At 39.3% G+C, this 20030-nt stretch overlaps 1 protein-coding gene across 1 annotated transcript in view; it reads right to left on the bottom strand.

Annotated features, from left to right (window-relative positions):
- The window catches only part of LOC126176758 (DNA cross-link repair 1A protein), a 62237-nt gene extending 61624 nt beyond the window's left edge, over positions 1-613 (bottom strand). The window contains exon 1 of the mRNA XM_049923927.1: positions 114-613. Coding sequence (XP_049779884.1) covers positions 114-492 — 379 coding nt within the window. The 5' untranslated portion in view covers positions 493-613. The remainder of the gene's footprint in view (positions 1-113) is intronic.
- Positions 614-20030: the final 19417 nt, after the last annotated feature.

Here is a 20030-nt window from a genome sequence, read left to right as displayed (position 1 = left end):
TCCGCAAGATTTGTAACATAAATTATCTTGAACAGTGAAAACACTGATTGCCACTCTTATAATAAATAAGTTTCTCGATCTTATTACACTTGGAGGGCAATCGTATAACTTACCTCTGAGATCATCCCAAACCACTGAGCATGTACTAACATGAACTTCGGGCAAAATATTCAGTGACGCTAAAGGCATCTGGCACAGTGGACAAAACTGCTGCTCGTCATCCGGTGTCTCTCTCTTTTGTGCACGGTTCTTTTTACACCCCTTCTGCAAGTTTTTATCTTCTTCCTTAGCACAATCGGAAAACTTCGCATTTGCAGTGTCAAGACTACTCTTAGAAGCTTTCAGTCGCCTGCGAACTTTCTGCTGTGAAAAAGAAAGCTTAGTTCTTGTTACATCCTTACGAATTGGGCTCGATTGCAACTGAGACGTCCTCGCAAATGAAACAAAGTCTTCAGATAAATCGTCACTCATTGATGTAAACAGAATCTTCATTTGGGAAGTCACAAATTATGAAAAGATTTCGTCGCATAAGTATATAAACCTCACAATATAAATATTTTCAATACTACACTACTTGCACAACCCGCTTCATGTTTTGTTTTGATGTTTTGAACACAGCACATGTGATGGGCGATACATTGCAATTAATCGATTAATCGTTATTATTCTCATAATCGATTATGGATAGACCAAATCATACTGAATTGAATTGAATTAAATTGAACTGAACGTATGAATTGAATTGAATTTAATGAAATTTTATTGTCGTTTAGCTACTACAGCAATTGAAAAAGTCAAGTTACATATATACAAGTTGTGGCAGTGATATTTTTCATGTCTGGTGCAAAGTGAGATCAAAGGTGCGCGAGAGTTTTTTTTTTAGTCATGTGTTGATTTTTATCTTTGCCGTAAGACTATATGATCTCCTAGCTTTTGTTACTTCTCTGTTGTTTTTAGTTTCTTCTCATTGTGAGTTTTCACGAATAAATATTACTTCGTTAACTCATTATACCGGACGGCTGTGCAATTATTTGTTGTAGGCAAGTCGCCTACATAATTGGTGACCTCCGATTAAGGAACTTTAACTCTTTCGTTAGCTACGTCGAACATTAACTGCACAAGCAATGACCGACGGCGGCAAACGATACGGTTCGATAACGGAACAAATTCATAGGCTTCAGAATGAGATAGAAACTTTACAGTTGCATATTTCGAAAGATATGAACTTAAAGCATATACCGGACGAAAGGAATGACGTTGGTTCAACAACCATGGCAGCACAACCACAGCAAGTAACAGCAACGGAAGTACCCGCTGGTTTCAATGCTTCACCAACTCAATGGTTGCAATTACGGGCGCCCCCATTCATGCCTTCTCAGCCACACACATGGTTCGCGGTAATGGAAAATATATTTCTACAACAAAGAATATTCAGTGATCACGAGAAGTTCACCTTGGTGATAAGTAATTTGGACCATCAGACCTCGGTTTTGATATCTGACATTATAGTGAACCCGCCTACTGAAGGAGCATACTGTAGACTGAAAGAAGAATTAATTTCTCGGTGTGTGAAGTCAGTCGACATCAGAGTCAAACAAGTACTGTACCAAGAGAAACGGGGAGATAGGACCCCGTCAGAATACTGGCGTCATTTACGCAGCCTGGTAGATAGATCGACAGTCTCTGATAGACTGTTACTCCACGTATGGCAACAACAGCTACCAATGCAAGTAAGAACTACTGCTAAGACGTTCCTGTGTACGTGGGTTGCCCGTTTTTGATGCCCCCTTCATGTCGCAACTGACCAAGGACGTCAGTTCGAATCTACGTTGTTCCTCGAGCTATCCAAAATGTGCGGTTTCCAACGCCACCACACGACTGCCTATCACCCTGCCAGTAATGGTATGGTCGAACGATGGCACAGAACACCCAAAGCAGCATTGATGTGTCATCAAGAGAGATGGACTGAAGCATTACTATTAGTGTTGTTAGGACTGCGGACAGCTCACAAACCCGATATTGGTGCATCAGTTGCCGAGATGGTTTACGGCGAGCCGCTACGGATTCCTGCAGATTATTTAGTACCAACCTTACTACCTGGATCAGAGGGCCTCACACACTGGGTGCAGCAGCTAAAACGTCACTGCACAAATATACGTTGCCCGCCACCTTCTCGCCATGGTAACCATAAGGTGTTTGTACACAAAGACTTGTACAATTGCTCTCACGTAATGTTGCGAACAGACTCAGTCAAATCGCCTTTACAACCACTATATACGAGCCCATTTCAGGTGCTGAGTAGAAATAAGCATACCGTGGACATAATGTACAATGGTGTTCCGACAAAGGTATCGATTGAACATGTCAAGTCAGCATGGGTTTTACCCTCTCCGACCTCTGACACCACGCCTGTGCATCAACACATGATGGACGCAGAGCATACCAAAACACCGCTCAGTACATCGTCCGAGACAGGTGAATCACCACCACAAACAACAACGTCACCGCCCCCGAGACACCCGACGCACACCAGAGCTGGACGTCGAATAAAATTCAAGTATCAAGATATCCCTGGGGCTCCGCACTTTAAGGAGGGGGGGCGTGTGGCAGTGATATTTTTCATGTCTGGTGCAAAGTAGAGATGGGCAAAACTGTTCTTTTCAGAGATCGGATCAGAACTGTTCACTCCCTGAAATGAATTAGCTCTTTTTCATGACTCACCACTCATTTACAATAGAAAATAAATGGAAGGCACATTGCCCTTTAAACTTGGTTTATTCCAGTACTATACCTGTATTTTGATCTTATTTGATCCTATTTTGAAGTAACACAGATAATGAGTAAGAATTTTGTATTGTTTATTGAAATCTCCACGATATGACAAAGTTTTTGATTATTGATTTATTTTGCACTATCGTGGTTTTTTGGGTGATCGGAAAATGTTGTAACTTGAGATTTACGTTAACAATATATTTGGCTATAATGTATTAAAATTTCATTAACCTCATACAAATACATCGCAAGCCATATATTTTTAAAGTGAACGTTTTCTTCCGAAGACGCCTAAAATCGCAAAATCCGTACCAGAATAAGAAAAAAATATAAATTTGACTGTAAAACGAAAGTGCTGCATATAGCCTTACGCAGAATAAAACAAGGAAAATATTGGTGTATCACATTTTGCGATACGTTTATTGGTTCGCTCGTAATTAAAGCGTAAATTCGAGTGTCCGTAATAAAAATCCTATAGTAAGAGGAGTCGTCAGGAACCTAATCTGATCAATTTAAACAAATAAAAATAAAATAAAAACAAATGATGTATACATAACATAATAATGTAATATACATGGCGGTATTACTACGAAGAACAATATCCAGTAGAGACGAACTCCGATGCAGAAGCACTGAGTCGAGCAGGTCGAGTCGCGAGCTGTATTACTGCGTGAGCTCTGACCGCAGAGACCAGAGTGACACCTGAGTTGCTTTGCTCAACGCTCTGGCTAGAGTCGAGAACGGTGGGGTGAGCATTGAGCGGGCGAGTTCCAAGGGGGGGGGAGCGGTGAACTCACCCACTCCAAGACAAATCGTCCGTTCCCTTGCGAGCAGGTTGTTGCAAGTAGTTCCTATGTTATCCGCTAGGTGGCTCTCTGTCCTGTTGCTCGCATCAACTGCCCAGAGGGCAAGACGTGCGACTGAAACGATCGCCGACAGAGTGCGATGCGAAGTTAAGCTGCGCCAGACACTGCACGCGGCAGACGACGCACAGAGACGGCACGGCATATGTGAAACACAAAATCCAATGGGGCACTGCACAATGCAGGCAGCCAAGGTAGAAGCAGGGCAGAGGCCGGCGCTGGCTGTGTTGTGTGGCGTGCACTGTGCTGTGACCAGCAGAGGCGCTGCTGATATGCTCCGTCTCTCTCTCTCTGCCTTGGGAAACGTTTGGAGCTACTGTTCTTTTTTTCTGAATCACTGATTGTTCACTCCTTTGAAAGATTCAACTCTATGAATCAGTTCAAAAGCGGATCCCCCATCTCTAGTGCAAAGTGAGATCAAAAGTGCGTGAGAGTTTTTTTTGGTCATGTGTTGTTTTTTATCTTTGCCGTAAGACTATAGGATCTCCTAGTTTTTGTTACTTCTCTGTTGTTTTTAGTTTCTTCTCATTGTGAGTTTTCACGAATAAATATTACTTCGTTAACTCATTATACTGGACAGCTATGCAATTATTTGTTGTAGGCAAGTCGCCTACAAAGTTATACAGCATAGGGGAGCAAGGAAGGTGCCTCCACGTGTGCATTTTACTTACATGCTACATAGAAAAAAGTAAAATGCCGGCGCTCCCCGGAAACGTTGCCGAATCGGACAACGGCCAAACCTTCCACCACCGGAAACCAATGCAATCAAAAGCCAAAAACAAAAACAGGTCCTCTTCAGGGCCAACCCTGACGATCGTCAGCCAGAACGTCGAGGGAATCACCAAGAATAAAGAGGATGTAATATCGCAACTATGCCAATCATAAAAGTGGGATGTACTGTGCCTGCCGGAAATGCATAGAGATGAAACAGCAAACAGACCCAATATCAAAGGAATGCGCTTGGCAGTAGAAGCACCTCACAGAAGGTACGGGAGCGCAATATTTACCAGACCCGAGATGCTGCTCTCTTCCACGAGTAAGACAACCACCAACAACACTGAAGTGTTAGGCATAGAGAGTGGATCATTTACGATATGATCCGTATATAAACCCCCCGGCCAGAACTTACACATTTCAACGCCAGAAAGCTTCAACAACCAAAGCACACACTTCGTTGTGGGCGACTTTAACAGCCACAGCACCACCTGGGGCTACGACGAGACAGATGCCAATGGTCAGCTGCTAGAACAATGGGCTGAGCCAAATAACCTCTCACTTCTCCACGACCCCAAGCTCCCCTGCTCCTTCAACAGCAAAATTTGGAAGCGAGGTTACAATCCCGATTTTTGCTTCGTCAGCCGGAGCATCTGCGACACCTGCTGCGAAAGAGCATACGAGGCAATCCCAAAGACACAACACCGACCTATTGGAATCCAAGTCTACTGACAGACATGCAAAAGTAAAGTAAAGTAAATATTCAGCATATATACATGGGCTAAAGATCACTATGTCACTATTGGTTTTCCATAAAATACAATATTTAAAATGAAATATAAAGAAAACATTGCATCATAAATTACACAGTTAAATAAGTTATGCTGCACTTTCCAAACTGGTACCACTATAATATTTTACAGTCATAAAATTCCTGAAGTGAGTAGAAAGGATTTGCAGTTAACCAACTGAATAATTTGTCTTTAAATAAATCAAATGGAGCTTCTACCCATTCTAGTGGCTGTTTGTTAAACATATTCATACCCAGTGACTTGGATAATCTGTAGTAGATATGTCAAGATGGCTACTATTTCTATGAGAGTGTACATCTCTTCTATGCTGGTATTCTGATAAGTTGCTCTTCATATGCATAGGGCAGTGTAAATATACATGTTTATAACAGTTAATATTTTTAAGTTGTGTAAGTAGGCTGTTTAGGTTTTCTTATTGGTAACGCCACGTAGCGCTCTGTATGGAAAATCACTGGCTGTGCTGTGTGCAGTCTGTGGCTAGTTTTCATCGTTGTCTGCCATTGTAGTTTTGGGCAGATCGATGTGAACAGCACGTAGCGTTGCGCAGTTGGAGGTGAGCCGCCAGCAGTGGTGGATGTGGAGAGAGAAATGGCGGAATTTTGAAATTTGTAAGACTGGATGTCATGAACCGCTATATATATTATGACCTTTGATGACTATTAAGGTAAATACATTGTTTGCTCTCTATTAAAATCTTTCATTTGCTAACTATGCCTATCAGTAGTTAGTGCCTTCCGTAGTTTGAATCTTTTATTTAGCTGGCAGTAGTGGCGCTCGCTGTATTGCAGTAGTTCGAGTAACGAAGATTTTTGTGAGGTAAGTGATTTGTGAAAGGTATAGGTTAATGTTAGTCAGGGCCTTTCTTTTGTAGGGATTATTGAAAGATTGCGTTGTGCTAAAAAATATTGTGTGTCCCTTTAGTGAATGTTTGAGTACGTTCAGTTTTGCTCAGCTGTTTGAAAAGCAAATAATGTAAGAGGTTTATCAGCACAGTAATTCATAAATTGTTCAAAGGGGACGTTTCAGTTGATAAACAGTGGACCAGTTTATCACTGTTTGTGATAATTCGAATTACTTTCTTCTTAAGTACCAAAATGTCCTGAAGGTGTGAGCTATTGCCCCATAGTAAAAGCCTATAAGATATAATGCTTTGAAAAAAAGCAAAGTAGGCCGATCTTACATAGGCCGCAGGTACATGGTTTTTTAAATTCCTTAACAAATACGCCACTCTAGAGAGCCTTGCACTAATGTATTTAATATGTGGCTCCCAAGTCAATTTACTATCTATAACAATACCTAAGAATTTAACACTATCCATGAAGTCTTCTATTGGCAGATCTCTTAACCTAAATACTCTCATTAAGCAGGAACCCATTAGCTCGAAACCAGACTGATGCCTGCGACATTGTGTCATTTGCCACAGTTTGGATCATATCCATGTCTGAGCCGATATTGAAAAAAGTGGTATCATCTGGATAGAGAATGGAGTGAGTATTTATGTAAGATGGTAGATCGTTTGTCATTAAGATAAATAGTAGAGGTTCTAATATTGAGCCTTGTGGCATACCACACTTACCTTCAGCTAGCTGTGATCTCTGTTTACCAATACAAACAATTTGTTTACAGTTGCTGAAGAAAGATTCGAAAATGTTGTCAACTTCACTGTTTGTGATTCTGTAATAAACTAGTCTGTTGAGGAGTGAAATATTCTCCACACAATCGAAGGCTTTGCTAAGATCACAAAAGGTAGCCTGAGAAAAATTTTTTCCTTCATAAGCAATAAGAACTTTTTTAAACAGGGAGTCAATGGTATGGACTGTGGATTTGCCCTACCTAAAGCCAAATTGTAACGCAGTGATAATGCTGTTACATGTCAGATAATCACACAACTGGGAGTTGATGATGGATTCCAAAACTTTAGATAAAATAGATGACAGAGATTTTGGGCGATACCTAGATGGGCAATTTTTGTCTCCTTTCTTGTAAATGGTCACTACCCTGGATAATTTTAATACATCTGGGAATACTCCTTCAATTAGACATCTGTTTTTACATTTAGTAAGAAGATATACTATGTGCCAAATTATATTTTTTAACATATTACAACAAATTCCATATATATCTTCACTATCAGAGGCCCTAAAATTATTTACAATAGTTAAAACAACATCTGGTGTGACCTCTGTTAAAAGGAATTTATCTTTCAGGGTGTAGTCTACATTATGATATTTAATGAGATGAGCTACAGTTTCTTGCGGCCTCCCATTGCTTTCCCTAATTCGATTAACAGATTTTATACAGTAGTTATTAAATTCATCTGCTGAAATTTCTACCTCAGGCTTCTGCTTTCTTTTGGTTACTGAATTTATTATAGTCCATCTTTTTTTTGCATTAATTTTTGATGACTTAATGCTGACTAGGTTATGTTGTTTTTTGGCCTCATTTAAAGCATACTTATGTTCCTTTTGTGCTCTTGAGTACCTTTGTTTACCATATCAGTTTTCTGAAGTCTGTAAGAATCTCTATACAACAACAACCTCCTTTTCATATTGGCTAGTTGAGCGGTATACCATGGATTCTTATCCCTATGTCTTTTACTGTTACTTTTAGGGTTAACTTTTCATTTGTATTGAGGGCAGCTGGTCTCGAATATGTTTAAGAAAGAATGAAAAAATCTATCGAATAATGTATTGGCAGAACCCTGAGCATTATTGTTAAACATAGGTGACCAGTAAAGCTGCAAGCTGTACTTTTCCCTTGCTTTCAACAGTTCGCACAGCAAGGCCGTTTTGGTTAGTGTTACAAGGCCAGATCAGCCCCTGCAAGTACTGAAAAGGCTGCTGCCCCTCTTCAGGAACCACATTTTTATCTGGCCTCTCAACAGATACCCATCTGTTACAGTTGGACTTATGGTACAGCTATCTGTATTGCTGAGGCACGCAAGCCTCCTCACCAACAGCAAGGTCCATAGTTCATTGGGAGGGGGGGCAGATGGGTAGATCACATAACTAATGAGGAGGTATTGAATAGAATTGGGGACAAGAGGAGTTTGTGGCACAACTTGACTAGAAGAAGGGATCGGTTCGTAGGACATGTTCTGAGGCATCAAAGGATGACCAATTTAGTATTACACAGCAGTATGGAGGGAAAAATCGTACACGGAGACCAAGAGATGAATACACTAAGCAGATTCAGAGGAATGTAGGTTGCCATAGGTACTGGGAGATGAAGAAGCTTGCACAGGATAGGGTAGCATGGAGAGCTGCATCAAACCAGCCTCAGGACTGAAGACCACAACAACAACAACAACGACATATGAGCAGTCATAATTACTGAGTGAGACTATGAAATTAGACAATTTTTCTTGCGTTATTGGTCTTGTGATTACTATTTTAGGTTCTTCAAACTTCTTATAGTCCACATTAGGCCTATCTGTACCTATTTTCACCCAAACTGAGTCATGGTCCGAGAAATCAAAGACAGCTACATCTGAAGACAGTAACTCTCTATTAACATTTGTAAATATGTTGTCGAGACAAGCGGACTGTCTTATGGATTTGCAGTTCGTAAAAGTGAAGTTGAATTGTCGTAACAGGTTTTTAAATTCATCTACAGTGTGCACATCTTTGTTTACATCAAATGCGGCATTGATGTCACCACCAATCACTATACCATATTTCTTCCACTGAGGACTAAGAAAGAACTTCAGTAAAGTCTCAAGTTTTTCTAAAAATATTAGTGGACTTCCGTCTGGTGATCTATAAAGAGATACAATAACAATTTTTAAATGATCCAGATATACACCTGTGGCTTCAAAATGTATCTCACTGCACAGAAATCCGAGATCTAGTTCATTACTACAATTTATTAATCTTTTATAATGTAAATTGATACACCCCCATGAATATGCTGCCCTCTGCTAAAGTTGTTTGCTAAGTGGAAATCATCTAGTACATGAGAATATACTTCATTCCCATTTCACCAGTGCTCACTTAAGCATAATATATCAAATAAATTCTCATTTGCAAATTCGTTTAAAATTACGTGTTTTCCACTTATAATTTCAATATTGAGATAACCTGTCGTGAAAGACAAAGTTGGTGAGTAATATTTTTAATGGGGGAATCGTCATTACTGCTATATTTCTCTCTGGCGATACCGACATTTATTATATTATTCTTATCTTTAATCTGGTCGTCCATGGTGAATCTGGGCAATCCTGTTAGTCTCGGCGCTTCTTCACTACCTCTAAAAAAGAGTTTTCCCTAAATCTAAGTGGTATTGACTCAGAGCTATCGATTTGTGCTGCTTTTATGATTTCATTACTCACATACTTCTTTCCGAGTTGATTCAGATGGCCGGCCGGTGTGGCCATGCGGTTCTAAGCGCGTCAGTTTGGAACCGCATGACCATTGCGGTCGCAGGTTCGAATCCTGCCTCGGGCATGGATGTGTGTGATGTCCTTAGGTTAGTTAGGTTCAAGTAGTTCTAAGTTCTAGGGGACTGATGACCTCTGTAGTTAAGTCCCATAGTGCTCAGAGCCATTTGAACCATTTTTGATTCAGATGGAGACCATGAGCAGTGTGGAATCTTATACCTAAGTTAGTTATGTTTACAAAACAGTCATTTTTAAAGTATTTACAAATTTTCTTCGTTTCTTCATTTACTCTTCTCATTTCAACATTCACACAAGACCAGGATGGAAGATCATGCCGCAACGGTATTGAAAATATGAGGATTTTCGTATTTTGTATTTCCTGCAGTTTCTTCTTTAATGGTAACAAGAAGTCTTTTCCTTCATTTCTCGCCACATCAGTTCCATAGCTTCTGCTGGTGAAGAACCTGCTACAACATCTTTAAATTTTGCACTAGGTCATTACGTCAGGCCACGCGACGCCACCATCACGTAATGATGTATTCACACTGTCCGTCACATCACTTTGCTTAGCCCAGTGTCATACCGTGAATACGAGTTACAATCAGTGATACAAACAGTCTTACTACAGACATTAAGTTAGCAGCAGGAATGTACCAACCAGAAGGGCCATTTTCTACCGTGTGATGTATCTGTCTCTTTATGATCTTTGCACACACTAGGATATAAATATCCAAATATTTGTGAGAGAGTTGTATGTGGCTCTACTCCATGTATACAAAGATACTCCTCTTACAGTCAGTTGTACAATCTCGGGATAAATCCAGCTACAGGACTAGGCTAACCACGGGTTAACTTGGCGATAAGAGTGTGTGTCGACCCCATTTTAATCCTTGGTTAATTATTCCCGGAAAAGAGTTTTCGTCTAGTTAAGCTGGCAACAACTGAAGAGCATACGGGGTACTCTCGCGTATTCGTCAGTTTATATTTACATAGTCGTCGTCTGCAGAAATAGCGTCCTCACTTGGGTGGTTATCGTCCCAGATCGCAAAACTGTCCGCTTGAACATACCGTAGACAGAGAACTGCTTACTCCACGATGCTGAGTTAGCCCCTTTTCTCACTATAATCCATCGTAGATCACTCGAAGAAAAAACCATGTCCAGATCACACCCATCTACAAGAAGGGCAGTAGAAGTGATCTACAAAACTATCCTCCACTATCCTTGACATGGATTTACTGTAGAATCTTAGGACATATGCCGAGCTGAAGCATAATGAGGTATCTCGAATAGAATAACCTCAGTGCCAACAATCGTGGTTTTCGAAAACATCGATCGTGTGAATTGGCACTTTTCTCACATGAGATACTGAAAGCTTTGGATCAAGCGACGACGTAGATACAGTGTTTCTTGATTACCAAAAAGCATTTGATTCAGTATCACACCTACGGTTTTTGTCAAAAGTACGATGATATGGAGGACTTTTTGTCAGGGAGGGCGCAGGATGTTATCTTGGATGGAGAGTCATCATCAGATGTAGAAGCAACTTCAGGTGTGCCCCAGGAAAGTGTGCTGGGACTCTTGCAGTTCATTTTGGATGTTAATGACCTTGCGGGCAATATTAACAGCAAAATCAGGCTTTTTGAAGATGGTGCTATTATCTATATTGAAGTACTATCTGAGAGAAGCTACTTAAATATTTAGTCAGTGATATTCAGTCAGTGACAAGATTTCAACATGATGCAGAGATTGGCAACTTGCTCGGTTCAACAGAAGCATCTGATCCTACCCATCTGTTTCTATCCATGACATAACAGTAATGTTGTGTGTGACGTCATTACGGTGCGAAGTTTTTGAGTTGACTGTGTTTGTAGATGTCGTGTTGTTGTGTTTGATGGTGCCCTCATGTGGTGTACGTATATGTGCGGAGTGTAACATGTTGTATTGGGTTCATTTGAAGTTTCGTGTTTACAGTTTAATGTTGCTGGGAGTGTTAGTTGTTGGTCAAGTATCGTGCATAGGAAGTGTTTTCAGTGAGTTATTAAGGCTTTAGTATGGTTCATGGGTTTGGCTTTTTTTGAGGTTTTTAGTGGTTTGGTGTTTGTTGTGCAGTAATTAATTTAATTCACTGTGTGTTTTCTGTTGTTGGGTATGGATATGACTCTGAAATATAACAGTGCTTCACTGCGGGCTGACATGGGGAGGAGATAATGTCGGTTATTAATTTCTTGCACTATTTGGTCTTATTGAGAAGGTTGTCAGATGGAGCACTCGGGTGACAATACCGTATGTAGCTGGCCAGAATTACAGCGTCTCAGACCAGGGACCCATTTATGTGACGGTGTTGGCATGAAAACAGCTGGCGTTCCATTAGACATGGTATCTGGTTTGAGAAATGTAGCCTCGCCATGAGGGAGATTGGTTTTTTGACGTATTATTTTTGTTATAGATCAGTGGTAGTCAAACTGTGGCCCACGGGCCACATGCGGCCCAGATCATGTTTTCGTGCGGCCCGCGACCCTCCTTGGCTTCGGACGGGTAGCATTAGTTATCTACTTGTCTGGCGTAGCGGTGTTTTGTATACGGAAATTGCTTAGAATTTTGATTAAAGTCAGGGAAGTAATTAGATAACTGAAAACCATCCACCACTTTCATTTAACGCGCCACTTGCCAGTGTTCCACAGCGCTAAAGGCGTGATGGGCCTACTAGCCAATAATGTGAGCCATGCATCAAACGCGCCGCGTGCCCACGGCCGCTCGTTTGTCGGCGACGGGCTTGTCCCGCAGCCGCCTCGTTGTTAGCTTTGTCGTGTCAGTATGTCAGGCGTGAACTAAGTTTCGGTGTCCCTGAGCGTTCGTCGCGTATTGCGCGTATTTTTGCTCATATTTGGTGATATAATTATTAGTGGAATAAATAATGTCTGATATACCCTCAAGAACAGAGATTAAGAGGAAGATATATGAAGAGAAAAGAAGTTTTCAAGAAATATCTGAAGAAGAGTTTTGCTTTATAAGTGGACACAAAGAAGGTACTGCTAATTGCTTAATATTCTGGAATACGATTGTGGGACTGAAGAGAGACAACTTATTTCGCCACTACACAAGTAAGTACAATTCATTTACAATAGCTTTTCCTTTGAATTCAAATGGAAGAAAGGAAAAAATTGCTCATCTAAAATCTACCATTCGTCGTCAACAAAACATTATGTTAGCAGCAGTTGGGCAAAGTGAGGATGTCACAAGAGCATCATACCAAGTATGTAATATTCTGGCAAAAAATATGAAAGCTTTCACTGATGCTGAATTAGTGAAGCAATTTAAGATGACTGTTTCTGAAACTTCGTTTCAAAATTTCTCCAACAGTAAATAAATATCAGATGAAATAAATAAGCTCTCACTTTCAGTATCTACCTGTCGACGACATATAGAAGATATTTCAAAATATATGTTTGAGGCAGTAATTAACAAAGTCAAACTATGCAAATACTTTAGTCTTGCATATGATTCCAGTACAGATCTAGCTTCGATGGCTCAGTTTTCATTATTTGTGCATTACTACACAAATGATATTTTAGCAATTATAACCATGAAAGGTCACACAAAAGGATGTGATTTTGTGGATGCAATTAAACAATTTGTATAAAAATGGCTTACCTACGAGCAAATTAATATCAGTATGTACAGATGATTGTCTGTCAATGATGGGTGTCAACAATGATTTGATAGCACTGATTAATAAGGAATGGAATTTGCCAAATTTACTCTCCATTCACTGCTTACTGCATCAGGAAAGTATGGTAGGTCAAATTTTAAATACCAAATTGAAGAATGTTATGCAAACGGTTGTAAGCATTATAAATTTCATTCGTGCCTGTGAACTTAATCACCGAAAATTTAAAGAACTTCTGTAAGAATTGCAAGTTTGTTACAGTGATGTTCTCCTACATACTGCTGCCAGATGGCTAAGCAATATTTTATTCTTACAACAAAGTGGTAAAAACTATCCTGAACTTGATGATGATGAACTGTGGGTACTTACAGCTTTTTTGACCGATATTACACAAAAATTCAATCCACTTAACTTGGAATTACAAGGACCAAACAAGATAATTGGCAAATGACTAACAAAATATTTGCATTTGAAGCCAAACTGCAATTATATATAAATGAACTCGAAGTAAAAGATCTGCCTAATTTTCCAACTGTTGCTATGCTCTGATCAGACTTAACTTTCGCTGAAACTATGTATCAAAACGTGAAAGAATATTTGGAAGCCTATTTGGAAGAAATAAAAAACAGATTTGCAGATGTTAAAATATTCAAAGCTGTTTCACTCCCGTAGAGAACCCTTGGCATGTTGGACATGATGATCTCAAATTATTCTGCCACTTTGGATTTCCTAAAACTAATTAGCTAAAAAAATAATCGAACTTCAGCATGACACAAGGCTTGAAGCTCTGTTTATAGAAAATTGTGAAACACAACAGTACACTGAATTTTGGAAATGTGTGCCTAACAATTATAAAAATTTACGAGACTGTGCATAGTCATTTTAACGCTATTTCCTTCAACTTACCTTTGTGAAGCTTCATTTTCAAAAAGGAAGTACCTGAAAAATAAATATCATAATCGGTTGTCTAGTCATTTAACAGAAACAATGAGGATTGCATGCAACCCAAACGACACAGATATAGACGACATAGCCAAAAAAGTTCACAATCACAAGGCACATTAATGAAAAATTATATATTTGTATTTAAATTTGTTTTGCAATTATAATGAATAAAAACCAGGTTCAATAAGAGGCTTGTAGCTTTCTTATATAGCCTGTTGCATGTGCAGAGCATCTGTCCTTTTCTTATTTTTTTAATTTCTTATTTATTTCTACATTTTTTGAAAGGTTGAGATTAATGCAATAACAATAAAGTTTTTGTGGCCATTTGAATAATGTAATATAATATTTTAATAATACATCTATCTCATCTTGCATGAAAGTACTTTAAAATAAATTTCAGGAACAAGATACACTGATCCCAGATTTGTTTTTGGTAGTGGCTCAAAATTATTAATGATTCCCTTCCTTCCCTTCACCCTTCATATGCTCATTGTAGCCTATCCCCGATGTTATTCAATCTGTATATTGAGCAAGCAACAAAGGAAACAAAAGAAAAGTTCAGAGTAGGTATTAAAATCCATGGAGAAGAAATAAAAATTTTTAGGTTCGCAGATGACATTGTAATTGTGTCAGAGACAGCAAAGGACTTTGAAGAGCAGTTGAACAGAATGGACAGTGTCTTGAAAAGAGAGTATAAGATGAACATCAATAAAAGCAAAACGAGGATAATGGAATGTAGTCGAATTAAGTCGGGTGATGTTGAGGGTATTAGATTAGGAAATGAGACACTTAAAGTAGTAAAGGAGTTTTGCTATTTTGGGAGGAAAATAACTGATGATGGTCGAAGTAGAGAGGATATAAAATGTAGACTGGCAATGGCAAGGAAAACGTTTATGAAGAAGAGAAACTTGTTAACATCGAGCGCTCAGAGCCCTTTGAACCATTTTTTTCTCCCTCTACGATTTTTACCCTCCACGCTGCTCTCTAATGCTAAATTTGTGATCCCCTGATGCCTCAGAACATGTCCTACCAACTGGTCCCTTCTTTGTGTCAAGTTGTGCCACAAACTCCTCTTCTCCCCAATTCTATTCAATACCTCCTCAATAGTTCTGTGATCTACCCATCTAATCCTCAGCATTCTTCTGTAGCACCACATTTCGAAAGCTTCTGTTCTCTTCTTGTCTAAACTATTTATCACCCACGTTTCACTTCCATACATGGCTACACTCCATACAAATACTTTCAGAAACGACTTCCTGACATTTAAATCTATACTCGATGTTAACAAATTTCTCTTCTTCATAAACGCTTTCCTTGCCATTGCCAGTCTACATTTTATATCCTCTCTACTTCGACCATCATCAGTTATTTTGCTCCCCAAATGGCAAAACTCCATTACTACTTTAAGTGTCTCATTTCCTAATCTAATTCCTTCAGCATCACCCGACGTAATTCAACTACATTCCATTATCCTCCTTTTGCTTTTGTTGATGTTCATCTTATATCCTCCTTTCAAGACACTGTCCATTCCATTGAACTGCTCTTCCAAGTCCTTTGCTGTCTCTGACAGAATTACAATGTCATCGGCGAACCTTAAAGTTTTTATGTCCTCTCCATCGATTTTAATACTTATTCCAAATTTTTCTTTTTTTTCCTTTACTGCTTGCTCAATATACAGATTGAATAACATCGGGGAGAGGCTACAACCCTGTCTCACTCCCTTCCCTACGACTGTTTCCCTTTCATGCCCCTCGACTCTTATAATTGCCATCTCCTTTCTGTGCAAATTGTAAATAGTCTTTCGCTCCCTGTATTTTACTCCAGCCACCTTCAGAATTTGAAAGAGAGTATTCCAGTCAACATTGTCAAAAGCTTTCTCTTAGTCTACAAATGCTAGAAACGTAGGTTTGCCTTTCATTAATCTATTTTCTAAGATAAGTCGTAAGGTCAATATTGCCTCACGTGTTCCAACATTTCTACGGAATCCAAACTGATCTTCCCCGAGGTCGGCTTCTACCAGTTTTTCCATTCGTCTGTAAGTAATTCGCGGTAGTATTTTCCAGCTGTGACTTATTAAATTGTTAGTTCGGTAATTTTCACATCTGTCAACACCTGCTTTCTTTGGGATTGGAATTATTATATTCTTCTTGAAGTCTGAGGGTATTTCGCCTGTCTCATACATTTTGCTCACCAGATGGTAGATTTTTGTCAGGACTGGCTCTCCCAAGGCTGTCAGTAGTTCTAATGGAATGTTGTCTACTCCCGGGGCCTTGTTTCGACTCAGGTCTTTCAGTGCTCTGTCAAACTCTTCACGCAGTATCGTATCTCTCATATCATCTTCATCTACATCCTCTTCCATTTCAATAATTTTGTTCTCAAGTACATCGGTATAGAGCCTCTATATACTCCTTCCACCTTTCTGCTTTCCCTTCTTTGCTTAGAACTGGGTCTACATCTGAGCTCTTGATATTCATACAAGTGGCTCTCCTTTCTCCAAAGGTCTCTTTTAATTTTCCTGTAGACAGTATCTATCTTACGCCTAGTGAGATAAGCCTCTACATCCTTACATTTGTCCTCTAGCCATCCCTGCTTAGCCATTTTGCACTTCCTGTCGATCTCCTTTTTGCCTACTTCATTTACTGCATTTTATATTTTCCCCTTTCATCAATTAAATTCAATATTTCTTCTGTTACCCAAGGATTTCTACTAGTCCTCGTCTTTTTACCTACTTGATCCTCTTCTGCCTTCACTACTTCATTCCTCAGAGCTACCCATTCTTCTTCTACTGTATTTCTTTCCCCAATTCCTGTCAATTGTTCCCTTATGCTCTCCCTGAAACTCTGGACAAACTCTGGTTTAGTCAGTTTATCCAGGTCCCATCTCCTTAAATTCCGATCTTTTTGCAGTTTCTTCGGTTTTAATCTACAGTTCATAACCAATAGATTGTGGTCAAAGTCCACATTTGCTCCTGAAAAAGTCTTACAATTTAAAACCTGGTTCCTAAATCTCTGTCTTACCATTATATAATCTATCTGATACCTTTTAGTATCTCCAGGTTCTTCCATGTATACAACCTTCTTTCATGATTCTTGAACCAAGTGTTAGCTATGATTAAGTTATGCTCTGTGCAAAATTCTACCAGGCGGCTTCCTCTTTCATTTCTTACCCCCAAACCATATTCACCTACTATGTTTCCTTCTCTCCCTTTTCCTACTGTCGAATTCCAGTCACCCATGACTATTAAATTTTCGTCTCCCTTCGCAATTGTACAGTAGTATGTGGAGAGAACAGATTTAAGTCATCAGAAAACGCAATTGCAGAGGTTATCAGTAGATGAAAAACCGTTCCAAATGGTAGGACGTGATGGATGAGGACCTTACAGCAGAACTCCAGACGGTAACAAATATGTACTCACAATGATAGATCATTTTTCGAGGCACATAGTAGTAGTAGCAACTCTGGATTGGAAAGCTAACATCGTTGCACAGGCAGTGGTAAACAACTGGTTACTGAAATTTGGCATACCGGAGAGCAGAATCACAGATCAGGGGCCTACCTTTGTGCCCAATTTAATGACACAGTTATACCGTTTATTGCAAATCAAGAAATTACGTACCACCTCATTCTGTCCACCAGGTAATGGACGAACAGAAAGAGTTCGCCACACAGTATTGAATATGTTAAGCCATTACATGACTAGCCAAATGTAGACGGGGATACCTATCTAAGTTTTGTAGTCAGCATATGTAATTCAAACCTCCACACAGGAACAGGTCTTTTACCATACAAAGTATTGTATGGGCAGAAGACACTGTGGGGCGGCGAATGAGTAAAGCAAATTGCTTGTGAAATAAAGTTTGTTATTTAAACGTGGGAAAAACACTGCACTTCCCGGCTTTTGGAATGTTGTATAATGCTGTCTTTCGCCGTTCTCAACACTGGCTCTCTCTTTGCTTTTTGGCACCCAGAAAGTGATTTAACGAAACGTGGAGCCTGTAATGAGAGTTCCTAGTGCCCACTTAACCTGAGAATATTATTATAGCTGCAGCTTATAGCTCTGAAGAAGTAGGAGATTGTTCGGGATTTCTAATCAAAAACAATTTTCCAAAATAGTTGAGTATATTCTGAAATTCACTGATAACATCACAATTATCCCAACAGCCTAACAAACAGAGCAGTTCAGAGTCTAATTCGCTGATGCAACTATAAATGTCCGAATTGAATGTCAAAAGAATGCTCGCCAAAATTTGATGAGAAAATCTCATCAAACGCCACGTTAAAATGATTGGTAGAATGTCTGTCCCGCGACGGCACGTGAAAATACAACAACACGCAAACTGAAGCTAGACAATGAAAATCATTCCAAAAATAATCCTTCATTTGAAATGTTTTCACAGTTACGCGTATACATCGTAACTCAATACGGCACCCGAGGCAGTTTGTAGCAGCGCTACCGTAGCGAAGCGACTCCCGACACAGCTGACGTGCTATTCAGCGTCTGGAGAGAACTGGGGCCTTCCTTACTCGCGCAGTGCTCTTATATATATAGCCTCGGTGCGGACGGCTAAGAGAACGCCGGCTCTAACTTGGCTCTCACGACTGGCCGCTGGGCTAGTAACGCACCACTTCAAGTTACATAATAATTTATAGCTTCTTTTGCTGATGGCTTATGAAGCTGTTAATTTAATCGTGCATTTAGCACGCAGGTAAGTATTTATAATAAAATTATGACGTGGCTAAGTTAAATATCTTGGGCGAGAGAAATAATTAAGTTACGCTGCACGCAGCATATGAGCTCTGAACTGGTCCTTTTGAGATCCGCTATCGCTATAATTTTATAGGTATTCAAAAGAAACTTTTCACATCTTCATAGTCATAGCGGACCTCCAACCTATTTAAATCTAAACATCCTAGTCTTATTCATTAGCCTACTTAATCTATCTTGCTTCCTTCAGTTTTGAGATGAAAACCAGAAAATCATGAATTTCCACTAAAGTCTTAACCTGTGAAATCCAAAGTACTGTTTTTATTAAATCATTATGAAAGATGAGTCTAAATATAAATTTTGAAGTCTCTAGCTCCTTTCTGTTGCGCCAATTATTTTTTTAGAAAAACGTCCAAATTACAAAAATGGCTGAAGTTATCGAACTGATATTTAATACGCATTAATTTAGTATTATTCCTTACATGCTGGAAAAGTTTCAGATCATTTGCTTGAATTTTAAGGTATTGCGCAACATTTATGACGTCAGAGCTAGTTACAGCAGACTGGCTGGCACACAATGGAAACTGATGTGAATTTACTACAGCGTGAGTAGGCTGCTTCCCTACATCACCCTCTACTTAAATTTTTTGTTTATGAATGTTAATGAATGAGAAAAAAAAATTTAATTACAAAAAGGGAAGCAAGAGTACAATTTAACTCCCTATAAAAATCAAAATTGAAATATAAACATGTAGAAACATTAAAGAAAACTGATTATCTACATTAATTATTTAAATTGTGGGCATGTTCACTGCCTTTTAAACAATGTCAGTACTCAAAATTTTAAGCGAAGTCACTAAAATATTTCGGCATACATATTGCCTTAGACCAACAAACACATACGAATTAAAAAATTATGAAAATCTTAGATCCATTAAATACATTTTTACATACACAAATTCAAAGAAAATAACATGATACATAAACAGATGATTATCTCTTAGCAGTCTTTTCTAAACCTGAAAGAAAGTTCACAAATAATTTTTACACACGTGGTTGTAGCCGCTTTGGCTGGCGTCCTACACTTCCATTCACAAGGGTAGAGGAGGGGAAGTTGCTATGGTGTGCGTCCTTCACGTTCTCTCTAAATTACATGGGGGAAAGGGGAGGGGT

This window comes from Schistocerca cancellata, chromosome 3 (genome assembly GCF_023864275.1).
Source record: "Schistocerca cancellata isolate TAMUIC-IGC-003103 chromosome 3, iqSchCanc2.1, whole genome shotgun sequence".
Taxonomy (NCBI): Eukaryota; Metazoa; Arthropoda; class Insecta; order Orthoptera; family Acrididae; genus Schistocerca; species Schistocerca cancellata.
The sequence above is the reverse complement of the archived record's forward strand: the minus strand, read 5'-3'. Positions and strand labels throughout refer to the sequence as shown.